Source organism: Ambystoma mexicanum, chromosome 10, assembly GCF_040938575.1.
Source record: "Ambystoma mexicanum isolate Mex_15411 chromosome 10, UKY_AmexF1_1, whole genome shotgun sequence".
Lineage (NCBI taxonomy): Eukaryota > Metazoa > Chordata > Amphibia > Caudata > Ambystomatidae > Ambystoma > Ambystoma mexicanum.
The window spans coordinates 529,976,992-529,991,837 of record NC_090932.1 but is presented as its reverse complement, the minus strand read 5'-3'; the positions used below and the strand labels follow the sequence as shown (position 1 = coordinate 529,991,837).

Genomic DNA, 14,846 nt, shown 5'->3' with positions numbered 1-14,846 from the left:
CATATATTCGAAGGTCCTAGCAAACCGATTAGCGGGAGTTCGCCCTGAAATCATAGACCCGGACCAGATGGGATTTATACTGTACAGATCAACCACGGATAACATTTGCAGGGTCCTCAACTTGATAGACGTTGCGAATCAAGACTCACAGAAGTTGACCTTGTTAGCCCTAGACGCAAACAAGGCATTCGATAAAGTAGACTGGGAATACCTGCGACTCACCCTGGAGTCCTTTCAATTCGGGCCCACCCTGAGAAGGCTGATACTAGCTAACTATCATGCCCCTAAAACTCTTAGTCAATGGACTCTTATCCGATCCAATCCCACTGACCTGTGAACTAGACAAGGTTGTCCCCTCACGCCCCTACTCTTCGCCCTAGTCATGGAACCACTTGCCCAGAGACTACGCCTTAACCCCCGGGTCAAAGGCCTCCGAGTGGGCCCCTCCCAACACAAAATCGCTCTTTATGCGGACAACGTGTTGCTGTCCATAACGGATACTGCAACCTCACTAGAGGCTGCCCTGGTGGAGATCCATACGTTTGGGAGGGTATCTGGCTTTACCGTCCACTTTGGGAAATCAGCAGCATTAGGGATTGGACTGGAACAGTGGGACCCGGAGTCCTTCAGCTCCAGATGCTTGATCCAACTGAGCAGAAAATCTATCCCCTATCTCGGGGTCCAGATCCCAGCCCGTTCGGACGACACCTACCGGGCAAACTTCCTCTCACTCTTCAAAGACTTAGAGAAGGACCTCGACCGATGGCTCGCGCAATAGATCTCACTCCTAGGTCTTATCACGGCGTGTAAAATGAATCCCCTCCCACGATTCCTCTACGCATGCTCTTCCCTCCCCATTACAATTCCACGGCCTCCGCTCCACCCGAACATTTTCTGCTTCATTTGGAAGGGTAAAAAGTCATGGATCTCCCAGCAGACCATGATGAGCAACCCAGGCTAGGTGGCTTAGGAGTTCCCGACCTCCAGAAGTACCAGGCTGCTGCACAGATATATCACACACAGGCCTGGGCCATCGCCTCGGGACGCCCAAAATGGATGGAGATTGAAAAGTCTTCACTGCCCCTCCCCCTACACCTCCTACCACATCTCTCTCCCCCCACCCACCCATCTCTCTGCGCAGGACCTGGCCAGGCATCTTGTCCTCTACTAAGCACACCTTAAAAGCATGGGACTGGACTCATGTAAAGGCATCCCGAGAGATCTGAGCCCTTCCGCCCCAGTCTTTCACAACCCGGCTTTCACACCGGGATCTTGCCTGCCGAATTTTGGGAATTGGATAGTGGGAGGTCTTAGTTCTCTGGGTCAGCTCTTTGAGGGGGACCAACCGCTCTCCTTCGAGCAATGCAAGAGCGCCTTTCCAATTGGCGGAAACAGACAGGTGCTCCTATGCGCAATCGAGGCACTGGTGTTCCCACCTCTTTGCCCGCGCGGCGGCTACTCGATCCCTTAGCCCCCTCCAGCTCAGAATTGCAGACCCACCGGCTCGGGGGATAATCTAAGCCCTCTATAGAATGTTACAGGTAGACTTCCTTACCGCCAGGGCCTCCTATATGGCCAGTGGGAGGCGGACCTGGGGCACCCGATAGAGGACCAGTCCGGGGTCGACATTTGGTCGAGGACACACTCATCCTCCTTCTGTGTCACCAACCGGGAGTGTGCACATAAACTATTACTGCATTGGTATTACCTGCCGCTCCGACTACACCACTTTAACCAAGGTCTGAACCCCCTATGCTGGCGCTGCTGTGGCCTTCTGGGATCCTATATGTACATGTGGTGGTCATGCCCAGTGATAAGGGAGTTCTGGTCCCAATGCACTGCGACAATAGCAGACATCACCCAGGTGGCGGTACCACTGGAGCCAGAACCTATCCTACTGGGAGTCCCAATCCCAAGTATTTACCCGAAAACTGGCTGGAAGGCGGCCCTCCTGACACAGCTACTCCTCGCTGCCAAGATCACGGTAGGGCACATCTGGAAATCTCCAGAGGGCCCCCTAATGATCCTATGGTGGCTGAAACTGTGGGACATCTTAATAGCGGAAAATATCACAGCAGCTAACAGGGGCCTCCTCCACCGTTTCCAAAATACGTGGGCTCCAGTGTTAGACTACGACCAGAACTTCCCAGCATTAACATTTAAACCACGTCTCGTGGCAAGAGCACTTCAATCAGAGGACGGGGAGCCGGACCTTGCCCTTGCAGAACGAGACCGCAACGTCAGTTGAATGGGGGGGAGAAGAGGGGGGGGTTGGGGATTTATGGGAGTATTGAACCGGAGGTAATTGCTAATTGAATGTTGTATTCGAATTATCATCTGTGTGCTGATTTACAAATAAACAAGTAAAAAAAAAAGAAATTAAATAAACGTTTGAGGTAATTATTGGGATTAGGTGGGCTAGCTACATGGAAATAAGAAAATGTTGCAAAACTTTTAATTAAAAAGTGCTATGTCAGTTTTGTGAGGAGGGTGGTGAGGGGGGGGGGGACACATAGACTAGGTACAGAAATGTCAAGCTACACCATAACCTGTCTGAGAGAAGCGTTCACTTCTGCTGCCAGTGTTGCACTTAAACTCATTATTTCTGTTGGAGGGTTGCATGCAACGACCCTGCCCATGCAGCAAATGAATGAACCTTGCCGTTGTATTACAGCCACCCTCTCCCCCAGACTATCTTTAAAGGTTTTAGTTCGCTTGTTATGTGCACATTGAATGTGATATCTTTGTAGTTGTGTGCCAGCAGGGAGGGGAACGGGAATCGACAGATTACTACATGCCATTGAGACACCTTTCTTCCAGTTCCTTTTTAGTCCTGTAAGTATCTGAACAGACATATGTAATGCCTATTAGGGCAAATGACTAACCCACTGTTACTTATTATGCCTATGATTCAATCTGCAAAACAAAGCCCATCATTTTGGACGTGAGTGATATTCAAGCACTTGCTATCAGCACACCTTATTGGGTATTCATGTACAGTAATTGTAGTTTGTTTACGACTGTAAAGACAGATGTAGAAGTGTCAGAATTCAATGTGATAAACCGCTGGTATAGCATTTCAACCTGACCTAGGCCAATTTGAGAGGTTTTCAATCCTCCCACTAGGCTATATATGTGCGATAGTTACCTGGTCATATTAGTTTGACCTAGGCATGCAGCTTGTTGTTATGGATGATGTACATAAATGAAAGAGACAAAATTCCTTTTAATGAGAAGACATTGCTCACAGTTTAGAGTGAGCACTCCACTAGGGACATTGTGCTTTTAACTGAAAATGGCATCACTCCCGGCTCAGCTTCAAATAATATGTAGTCATGGAAAGTCTAAAAAAGGCAAATCACCCACAGGGTCAGAGTGCAGGGGAGTGCACTGGCAACTTCCCACCATGCTTACAGGTTTCATTTTCTGACTACACATCCTAAATGTATCTGTGTGTAATGTGGCTGGAGTTTAAACACATGAATGGCTTTAAAGTCCTGTACATAACTCCACTGTTGGCAATAGAGTGAATTTGAGCACAATCAAGGATCCACATCTGAGGTTGATTTCTTCGAAAGTAGAGGGACACATACTAAAGTAGAAATAAACCAAGGAAGATCAGCAGGTTGAGTAATCGTTGGATGGATGTTCTAGGTTTAAACCTGCCTGTAAACCACCTGACCTTTTGCTATTGCTTTTACAAAATCTGCTGTAAAACGTTTTAGCCAGGAGAAGGTATGCATTTTTTGGATGAGGCAGCTCGTACCTCCATTATGAAACTCAAAGGTTAGTACCCAGGAAACCCACAGCTCACATGCCTAATAACTGCTATCAAAACAATAGAAGCATTATATTTCGATTGAACAGTTTTACAAGCCAGTGACATCTTCAAATGATTTCCTAAAATGAAGCATTCTCAGGAAGGGTTACAAGAATGGCAGAGTGTGTGTGAGTATTCCCACCATCGAAAAAACTCCGATTAAAGATCACAACTGGTGGCATTCGGTATGAAAATGCATTTTTTTTTGTTTGATATTGGATTGTAAGCAGCGCTTTTACCAAATAGTTTGTCCAACATGTGGGTAGCCCGCTTTCAAAATTGATGGCCCCCACCCAATGATCTTCATGGCCCATCTCTTCCTGTGATCTGCTTGTGTCCAGAAGTAAGGAAAGCTGAGCATACAAAGAGACTTTAAAACGTGGTTGACTGCTGGCCAAAGGAGGGCGCCTTTCAGTATAATTCGATAGAGGTGTGGAAGGGGCAGAGCACCATTTCGGGTGGGGCAAGCATGAAATAGGGAGGTGATTTGCCTCGCTTTGCCCCTCCACCTTACCTTCCTGGTCACGCCTACAGCCTCACCCCTCCTACTCTGCGATGCCGCCATGTATTTGCTTCTCCTGCCAGGATGAGCAAGACCGGGCTTTCTCCTGAGCACCCCTCTCATGTATCCATGGCATCCATGTATGTTTAGCCAGCACTCCCTCTGATGATGGCGCACATGAATGTTCGTTGCTCTTTCTTCCAAGCGAACAGTTTTGTTAATTTCCTAACACTATTGGCCTCTGAAGCGTGATGCCTGGGTGCTAATGGCTTTAATGACTGTAGCACGGGGTTGAGGCTTGTTTGGTTGGTGCATGATTTGTTTATATTATTTAGAAAGTTTTTTTTTTATCTAGTCGAAACTGTTTATAGTAGAATAACAGAATATTACGGGAAAACGTAGCCCGCACCAATACTGTTGCGCTTTTAAACCTTTGCCCTTCTCCCTTTCCTGGAGTGCGCGTGAAACAAGTTACCTGACAGTTGAGGGTCTTTGTCAGATTTCCCTACATGTGTAAAGCACAAAAGGACTGGAAAAGCAATGGTAAAACGGAAGACTGTCGAAACCAACACTGACTGAATGTGAAAAGGTCGACTTGGCAATAGTTGCGAAAAGAAAATCAATCTAATTCTAGGTGTGGTCACGTTGGGCTCTCCACTGGAGCTGCAGTATGCTATGTTGGTATCATTTCATGTCTAAAATTCCATTACAAATTAAGCCAGTAGCTTATAGTTTTTCATGCTACAACATTTTAATTGGAAGGCAAGAAGTACATCCATCCATTCGGTGCCACCGCATGTAGTTGCGGATGCATTTCGGACTGTGTCCGTCTTCAGGGCTTAAGGCACTGCATACATTTTGTTCTTTTCAGTTAAGCAAATCAAAATGTGTTTCCGGCAAATCAAGATATTTAAATATGAGACATTTGTTTCAACATGCGCCCAGATACCTCTGGGTGAGGCCCGCACTATAAATAATAAACAAACATGGCATGAACAGCATAATTGTGATCAAAATAAAAAAACAAATGAAGTGGCCAATTCAAACCAATATTAAAAATTAGATATACACATACCGTGTGTAGATGGAGTACAGTAACGTGGAATGAAGGAGAAAGTTAGACAACAATCTGTTAGCTCTCACTAGATGAAATTCGCTTTGCAACTATACATCCATGTGTAGTAATTACCATTAGGAAATCCGCTTTTACCTGATTGTACGGCAATGTGGCCTATAGTCTTATGCGTGTTACATATATCACAACAGCATGACTCTGAAAAATAACCTGAACAATGCGTGCTCTGTGTTTAAAACATGAAAAACTCGATGCTGCAATGGTCATGTAACTCGAGGGAGTTGTTCTGCCTACCTCATTGTGCAGCTGCGGAAAATATCAATGTTGCGCTGTATCAAATAAAAGTTAAATGAATCCCAGTCAGTTAACCTGTTTAATAACGTTTAGATTAGATAGTGTTCATCCGTTCGCTGCGAGAACTTACCTGCTGTTCTCTCTCTGAAGTTCTGTCTCACTCCGCTCATAGAAGCCGGCGTCTGCCGTGGAGTGCTCTGTATAAAGAGACTCTTGGCGTTGCCAGGCGACACACAACGCTAAGTGTCCCCAAGCATGCTGACGTAGTAATTATCGCTCATCCCTGGTGTTACCTAGGAACCAACCATGATGATTGGGTGTGGACACTAGCAAGGAGATGCGTTATATGTATTATGACTGTTATACTATGTAGATTCCTTCAGGTATTAAAATATGATTGACCAAAAATATGCATTTGTTGTTTAATTATTTCACAACAGTGAGGGGAAGTATTGCTTCATATTTTCAGACATGCCCATATTTTGGCACATGTCTACAGAATTGTAACATCATGTCATCCTTTCACCACGGGACTCCTCGCGAGGCTCTCGTGATGAAAGGGTGAATGGAATGCAATGACGGCGGCGGAGAATGTCGAGCTTCAAACTAGTGTCCCTTGACTGCCTCAGCTGTGGGGCCTGATCGCATATACTAAACCTGCTGTAGAAATAAATATAAATCTACCTTACCCTAGCTGTCTCCTCGCATAATACGACCACTTCAAGTGGCGACGAGGATTAATTCAGGCCCCACCGCCCATTTCACGACAGCGCTGCTTATTTTCCCCACGGGACTCCTACATATCCTTACGAGCATAGAGCAGGCCTCGAAGCCGCTTCGGAAGCCGTGGCTGGGCCGCTCCGCTCCAATGATCAGCTGCTACATGAGCGTGTAGCAGGCCACACAGCTGTATCATAAGCTGTGGCCGCTCCGCTCCAACTGATCCTGCCTCTGCAATCCGCAACGCCGTAGCGTTTATTATCAAGTGAGTGCCGTGCTGACTCTGTCTGTGTCCCCTGCACTTGTTGCGTGTTGTTTTCCTTCCGTGTGGAAACCCATGGACACGCCCATTTCCTGCATCTGATTTTACCGTATTACATGTTATACAAGTGCAGAAATATACACAGGAACAAGCAGAAATTACAATATTCATATTTGCACTGCATTAAGTCAAAAGAAAAAAAAAATTAAATACAATTGGGGCAGTACAAAACACCAAGCTGGACATATATTTTGGTGCCCTGGTATATGGACAATAATATTGTGAAAAAAAAATAAGAGGATGAGTCATACTGTTAATTTTAGTCATCTACTACACCTCTGCAAGTTTTCTCCACTATCACCATGTCCTTCAACAGTGTGCCACCACCGATGTTTTTCTTGTCAGATGTTGGTGACCCAGTCATTCCATGGAAAAGGTGGATAAAGTCATTCGAACATTATGCCGGTGTTGTATGTGGTCAAAATTGTAGCGTGGAAAAAAGGAAATCTCTGTTGATGCATTGTCTGGGCCCAGCAGGGTAGGAGAAATTCGAAGATCTGCCTTCTGATGAAGATATTGACCTCAATGAGTATGAACGATCAGTGAAGAAAATGGGAAAACACTATGAAAAAAAATTGAGTACCATTTTGGAACGGTATAAGTTTGGCAAAAGGACTCGGGGAGAAAGTGAAAGTGTAGAACAATATATTACCAATTTGAGGAAATTAGCTAAAACATGCAATTTCAATACCCAACTAGATGAGAGATTAAGAGACCAATTCATTTTGGAATGTAGGAGTAATAAAGTAAGAGAGAGGTTGTGGGTTGAAGATAATCCCAATTTAGACGCAGTTTTGCGTGTAGCCAAGGAAGTAGAGCACACTGAGAAATGTGTCAAGGAATTAGAGAGCAGAATGCAAACTGTTGAAATTAAACATGAAACTTCGAGAGATAAGGGCAATATGCCCACTTCATCCAAGAACAATGAGTGTATAGCTCTGGTGACAGAAAATGTCAATAGGAGATACAAGTCAGAAAGGAATAGCAGATTACCTTGCAATGATGATAAAAGAAAAAAATCAAGCCTTAGAGTCAATAATGGTGAGGTAAAAAGGAAGAGTCCACGCAGACGAGGAGATGACTCCAGAAGGAAGAATACCGGGAGATGTTTCAGATGTGATAGCACAGACCATTGGGCGGACAACCCAGAATGTCCCGCTCTAAAGATCATATGTGGTAAATGTAAGGGTAAGGGACATTATGCCAGATGTTGCAGGATGCAGAACACCTCCACTAATTGGATAGGAGATGATGGGTGTAGTGATGAAGATGGAGAAGAATGCGTGTTTGTTATAACAGATGAAGAAAATGAGTAAGAAATGGAAAGCCCCAAAGCTACAGTGTGTGTTGATGGAACCGACATGTAAATGATGATTGATTCAGGGGCCAAGTATACCCTAATACCACAGAGTCTGTCGGACAAGAAGAAACATGAATACTTGCATGAACCAGACATAAAACCCAGAGCATATGGAGGTGTTAAGATAGATGTCGTTGGATGGTTCTGGGGAGCACTCAAATTCAAGGAAAGGAAGGCCAATGGAAAAATATACATAACCAAAGGGGGAAGAACACCTTTGTTGAGCGGACTCACCAGAGCAAACTCAAGGTGAAATTAGATGCTGCATCTGATGAGTCAGTATACTCAGTTGAAAGTGATTTTGGGAGAATCCAAGAAATCAAAGAGATCACTAGTAATGGTGACATGATAAAGGAAGTTTTCAGAAAAGAAATTGGATGCCCACGTGGATATGTCCATAAGATCAACATGAAGCCAGGACATACTCCTGTGGCGCAGAAGATGCGCAACATTCCACTTTCTATGAGAGAAGAGGTAAGAAAGGAGATCAAAGTATTAGAGGATCAGAAGATCATTGAAAGAATAGACACCAGTGAATGGGTTTCACCTTTGGTAGTGTTAAGAAAGAAATCTGGAAAACTGACTGTGTGGACATGAGAGAATTAAATAAAAGTGTAATTCCAGACAGACATCCACTCCCTAATATACAAGAGATTGTGTCCACCATCGGACCGTCGAAATACTTTTCTACTCTTGATCTAACATCGGCCTACCATCAAGTTAAATTGCATAAAGAATCAAAAAAGATGACAGCATTCATGACACCAGATGGATTATACCAATACAGAAGAATGCCTTTTGGGCTAGCGTCAGCTGCTTCAGTTTTTCAAAGGATTATGCACAATCTGTTTGAAAATGAGGAAGGAATTGTGTGTTTCCAAGATGACATTTTAGTGCATGGCATTGATCAAAAAGTACATAATGAAAGGTTACACCGTGTTTATAAGAAATTATACGAAGCTGAAATGACTCTCAGTAGAGATAAATGTAACATCAATCGCAGTGAGATTGAATATCTGGGACATACCATTTCTGCTGGAGGCATAAGGCCAAAGAAATAACTAGCTGATGCCATAGTGAACATGCCTAGACCCAAAACAAAGGAAGAAGTACGTACATTCATTGGGATGGCAGAGTACTATTCGAAGTTTATAAAGAGTTTTGCTGTGCATACAGTTCCACTTCGTGAAAAGTTAAATAAGAAAACATTTGAATGGAATGTAGAATGTGAAGAAGAATTTGAAAATATCAAGTCGGAATTGAACAAGGCACCATCGTTAAAGAATTTCAAGAGTGGTATTAAGACGATAATTACAACAGATGCTAGCAACTTGGGCTTAGGCGCTGTCGTGACCCAGGAAGTTGACGGGAAAGAAGTCTTAATTGCTTTTGCATCAAGGTTGTTAAAAAAGGTGCAGAAAAGTCATACGCTGCAATAGAGAAAGACATTTTGGCAATCAAATGGGCAACAGAGAAATTCAGAAATTTTATCTGGGGAGTGGAGGTGGAAATTCGCACTGACCATAAACCGTTAATACATGTTATTATGAATAAAGGATTGGATAATGTGTCAAGCAGAATCAAGAGATGGGTCATACTTTTACAAGAATATAACTGTAATGTACGATATGTACCAGGAGTGAAAAATCGTGCTGAAGACTGTCTGTCACGTCTCACTAACAACTCTGAGACAGACGATGAAAGTGAAGTGAATTCAGAACTTATCTTGAATATAGAAACAATATCCATATCTAAAACAGAATGGGAGGAAGCAGAAAATAAAGATGAAGATATGGGTCGATTGAGACAAATTATTCAAAGCGGTGAGAACCTTAGGAAGACTAAGTTCGAAGAATGTAATCTCATGGAATATTGGAGAGTTGCAGATGAACTCAATGTGATGAATGACAGAGTTATGAGAGGAGATCGAATAATTCCACCTGTGACTCTACGACAAAAGATCATTGAATTGGGTCACGAAGGACATCAAGGAATAGTGAAGACCAAACAGAGAATACGTGATGATTATTGGTGGCCAGGATGTGATTTGCAGATCGAGAGAACCATCAGAGAATGTATCCTTTGTAATGAGAGTGACAAAGTGTGTGTGGGTGCAAAATACCCAATGGTAATAACGAGTATTCCAGGAAAAGTCTGGGATGAAGTAGGCATGGATATACTAGGGCCTATTTATTGTGATGGTAAGCAGAAATTTTGTTTAGTGGTCATTGATCTGTTGACCAGATGGGTAGAAGTTTCAATTAAACCTAACATGAATGCAAGGATGATTATAGATTTCATGTCGGAAATATGTGCTAGAGAAGGTTTCCCGAGAAGCATATTAACGGACAATGGTGTCCAATTTAGATCAAAAGAAATGGAAAAGTTCTGTACTGAAAATTCTATTGTGCATAAAAGGAGTGCAATATACCACCCGCAAACGAATGGAGTAGTTTAGAGATTTTACAAAATACTCAAGGACGCCATTCGTTGGGCCTGGGCTAATAATCTCAACTGGGAAGAAGCGGTAAAAGGAAAAATAATTGCTCATCGCTTCACGCCTCATAGTACTACTGGGTTATCACCTTTTGAGTTGAGTAGAGGACGTAGAGCAAACACCAAATTGTCTCCATCCTGGTTGGGGAGGGAGATGGTTGTTAGGAAAGACTTTGGAGAGGTAGTGGAGAATATTAGGAACAGACAAATAAGGAACAAAACAGCTCATGATAGTCATGTGAAAAAAGACAAAGGTAATGAGGATCCTAAAGCAGGAAGCCTGGTGAGAATTAAACTACCCCCAGTGATGAGAGATGGACCTTGCAAATGGTCCAAGCCAGTGAGTGTGATTGAAGTTTACAAACATGCAGTGAGAGTACAAGATGGAAGAGTCTGGAATATGGAGAGGGTATGTGTGATCAAACCATGCAAAAATGTGATAACAAATGAGCCGATACACGAAGGACAAGCAAGTTGTAAGGGGAATGAGAATGTGGAGGAGAATGATAGGCATGTGAGACCTATGTTGGATTGCATGGGGGAACGGGTGAAGACTACATCTAATAGGAATGCATTGTCGAAACCGGATCATTTAGAAGACTTTATTTAAGGGCATGGAAGATACTGAAGAAACTCAGTAGACTGTTTTGAATGACAATAAGTTAAGGAGGGGAGATGTGTAACATCATGTCATCCTTTCATCACGGGACTCCTCGCAAGCCTCTCGTGATGAAAGGGTGAATGGAATGCAATGACGGCGGCGGAGAATGTCGAGCTTCAAACTAGTGTCCGTTGACTGCCTCAGCTGTGGGGCCTGATCGCATATACTAAACCTGCTGTAGAAATAAATATAAATCTACCTTACCCTAGCTGTCTCCTCGCATAATACGACCACTTCAAGAATCTCACTGCAAAAAATGATTAACACATATAACCTAATGCTGACCAGCCAGTTTTACCATAGTATGAGATTCACTCGAACAATGGCGTTTACACTTCAAGCTTTGTGAGTTTAATGGTAACTGATCCACACACAGGCAGACAGCAATAACGCAATGGTAGCAATTCACAGCACTTGAATTACAGAAGACCTGGCATCCCCTAGGCCCTAGCAACACGAACCTGCGGAACGCGATAGCTACGTCATCGCATAATCGAACGCGGGCGTTTCATCGCCAGGTCCCAAGATATACACATCACGCCTACCTGTGCAGAGGCGTACATCAAACACTGATCTTGTATTAGTTTAGACATGTAAGCAATGCTATAGTACAATTATACTTTAAATCGAGTAGGCCTTGTTTCCAGGGATTAGGGGGATGAGAGAATTACCACGTCAGCACGCTCCGGGACGCTTAGCGTCACGTCGCCTGACAACGCCAAGAGTCTCTGTATACAGAGCACTCCACGGCAGACGCCGGCTTCTACGAGCGTCGTGAGACAGAACTTCAGAGAGGACAGCAAGTAAGCTCTTGTAGCGAACGGATAAACACTGTCTGATATAAAGGTTATTAAACAAATTAACTGACTGGGATTCATTTAACTTTTATTTGATACAGCGCAACATTGACATTTTCTGCAGCTACACCATTAGGTAGGCTGAACAACTCCCTTGAGTTACATGACCATTGCAACATCGAGTTATTCATATTTTAAACCCTGAGCACGCATTCTTCTGGTCATTTTTCAGAGTCATGCCATTCTGATATATTTAACACGCATAGGACTATAGGCCACACAGCCATACAATCAGGTAAAGGCGGATTTCCTAATGGTATTTACTACTCGTGGATGTATAGTTACAAAGTGAATTTCATCTAGTGAGTTCTAACGGATTGTTGTCTACCTTTCTCCTTGATTCCACGTTACTGTACTCCATCTACACGGTTCGTGTAGATCTAATTTGTAATATTGGTTTGAATTGGCCATTTCTATTTCTTTTTTGATTTTGATCACAATTATGCTGTTCATGACAGGTTGAAACAAACGCTGCATGTAAATATATCTTGATTTGCTTGAAACACATTTTGATTTGCCGAAGTGAAATGAACAAAATAATGTATGGGAGTAACTATATGCAGTGCCTTAAGGCCCTGTACACGGACACAGTCCGAAATGCATTAACTACATGCGATGGCACTGAATTGATGGATGTACTTCTTGCCTTCCAATTAAGATTTTGCAGCATTAAAAAAACTATAAGAGCTTCTGACTTTCAATTTGTAATGGAATTTTAGACATGAAATGATACCAACATATATACTGCAGGTCCAGCGGAGAGCCCAACGTGAGCACACCTAGAATTAGATTGATTTCTAATTCTTTTTTTTTGCAGTTATTGGTAACCTTGTGCCTAGGTCTCAAGGTGTGCTCTGATATAGACAATTTTGAATATTAAAACCGTATTCTAAGCTAACAACTAGCAGTGCCCACCCTCAATCACCCCGACTTGGTAATGGTGCCAATTGTTTTCGATTTTAAAAAAACAAAATGCAGATATCTAAATTACAAATTATGGAAACCTCCCAGAGCCTAGTCTTTCCTTCAACTTTCCCTATACATTCCCCTTCCTATGGCCTTAAAGCTACAAGGTCTACTTAAAAAAAAAAAAAAAGTCTAAAATAAATTCCCTTACTTATGCTGTCATTCTATCAGACCTTGGTACAAGCTTAAAATGTGTTAAGAAAATGCAGTTATTTTCGGTTTAGATGTTGTCTTTTCTACATTAGTTTAAATTATGACCATTTTATATTTTTGATTGATCATTTCTAACATTTCTTGCTTTACGTTCTGTGTGGAACAACAAACACTGTACTTATGTCCAGCTGCTGCCCTTTAAATTGGCCCTATGTCTCTTTCAGGCCTTGAAGTTACAGAGAGCAGTGGGACTCTCTCGTGAGGGCACCACTTTCCCGTTGAGCTTGAAGCTGCGATCCGCTGCCTCTGACGAACAAGAAAGTCAGAAACCAGAGAACATGCCATTGCTGTTGCCAATGTACGCTGCAACCATCTGGGTCTTCACCAGTGTCAGCGGCTTGATCACGCTCAACACAGATGCAACCATATATGGCATCAACAACCTCTTTGCGCTAACCCTGTTTGGCTATAACCAAGAAGAGCTCTTGGGAAAGGTGTGTGTTAGGGGCGACTCTGATAGCTCTACGTTTGCCTATCTGACTACCTTAACTCCTCTGTAGACGAATGTTAACCCAAATTCATTATTTGACCATCCGAAGATTAATCATTGAAGGGCATTACAAATGACCTCTTGCGTAAATGCTGGAGGTGATGATTTGCTGCTAGATCAAATTGGCATGTAGTGAGGTTTCCTCTTCATGTGGGTATAGGATATATAACGCATAATGGGGAAGCCTGTGCTTTGGGTAATGCTGTTTCTCGCATGTCTCCTTTTTTCTAATTTCACTTGGTCTATCTTGTAGTATGAACCTGTTCTATTGCACATAGCTACCTTCTCACATGGAATCATTTATTCATTTTATACTACAGCCAATCACATGTCTTATGCCTGGATTTTATGACTACATGGACACAGTGGTCGATTCTTCCATCCACCTGCCTTCGGTGTTTGGCATTGATACTGGGTATGATGAGGCTGCCAAGAAAAGGAGAATCCAGCAGGTAGATGGACTTCTAGTGCCGTCAATGGATGGTGAGTGGAGCTGGAGAAATGGTGCTTAGAATGTTGGAAATGAGCTACAGTATTGCACCAACAACTCTGTTAATCGAAGCCCTGATTATTAGTGCACCCAATGTAAACCTGTCCATTTACACTGGTCATTGTTCTGTATATATATATATATATATATATATATATATATATTGTACTTTGACTGTTCTATCCTCTCCAGCTGGTAACCACCACAACTTTCAAAAAATGATTTACATCCTTGGCATAACCTATACAAAACATGTGTATGTCCCCCTTCAAGCCAATGCACTTCAGCCGTCGTACCTCTGACCAATCAGTGCTGGGTTCAAAACTCACAAATATCCCTCGAGACTCTTTTTCTGCCTGTTAAGAAAAGAAATCTGGAACAAGCTCCTGCTCACTTCATTTGCTTCAGAAAAAGATTATTTTAGGAAGCTTTTCTTTACATTGAAGGGCTTTGCTGGCCGTCTGTGCTAGGATTACATGTGCTGTTTTTCTATCTGTTCTGGGAAGATATGGCTTTGTGCAATTTCTGTAGTATTTTAAAAAGGCAGTTTTTACATCCTGCTGGAAATATAGCAAGAACA

The 14,846-nt window shown here is 42.9% G+C and overlaps 1 protein-coding gene across 6 annotated transcripts in view; it reads left to right on the top strand.

The window, feature by feature from the left end:
• PASK (PAS domain containing serine/threonine kinase) overlaps window positions 1–14,846 on the top strand; it is a 2,072,978-nt gene that overhangs the window by 782,939 nt on the left and 1,275,193 nt on the right. For all 6 annotated transcript variants that reach the window (XM_069618098.1, XM_069618099.1, XM_069618096.1 and 3 more), the window contains 2 exons: window positions 13,451–13,720; window positions 14,097–14,259. In XM_069618098.1, the coding sequence (XP_069474199.1) occupies window positions 13,451–13,720; window positions 14,097–14,259 (433 nt within the window). The remainder of the gene's footprint in view (window positions 1–13,450; window positions 13,721–14,096; window positions 14,260–14,846) is intronic.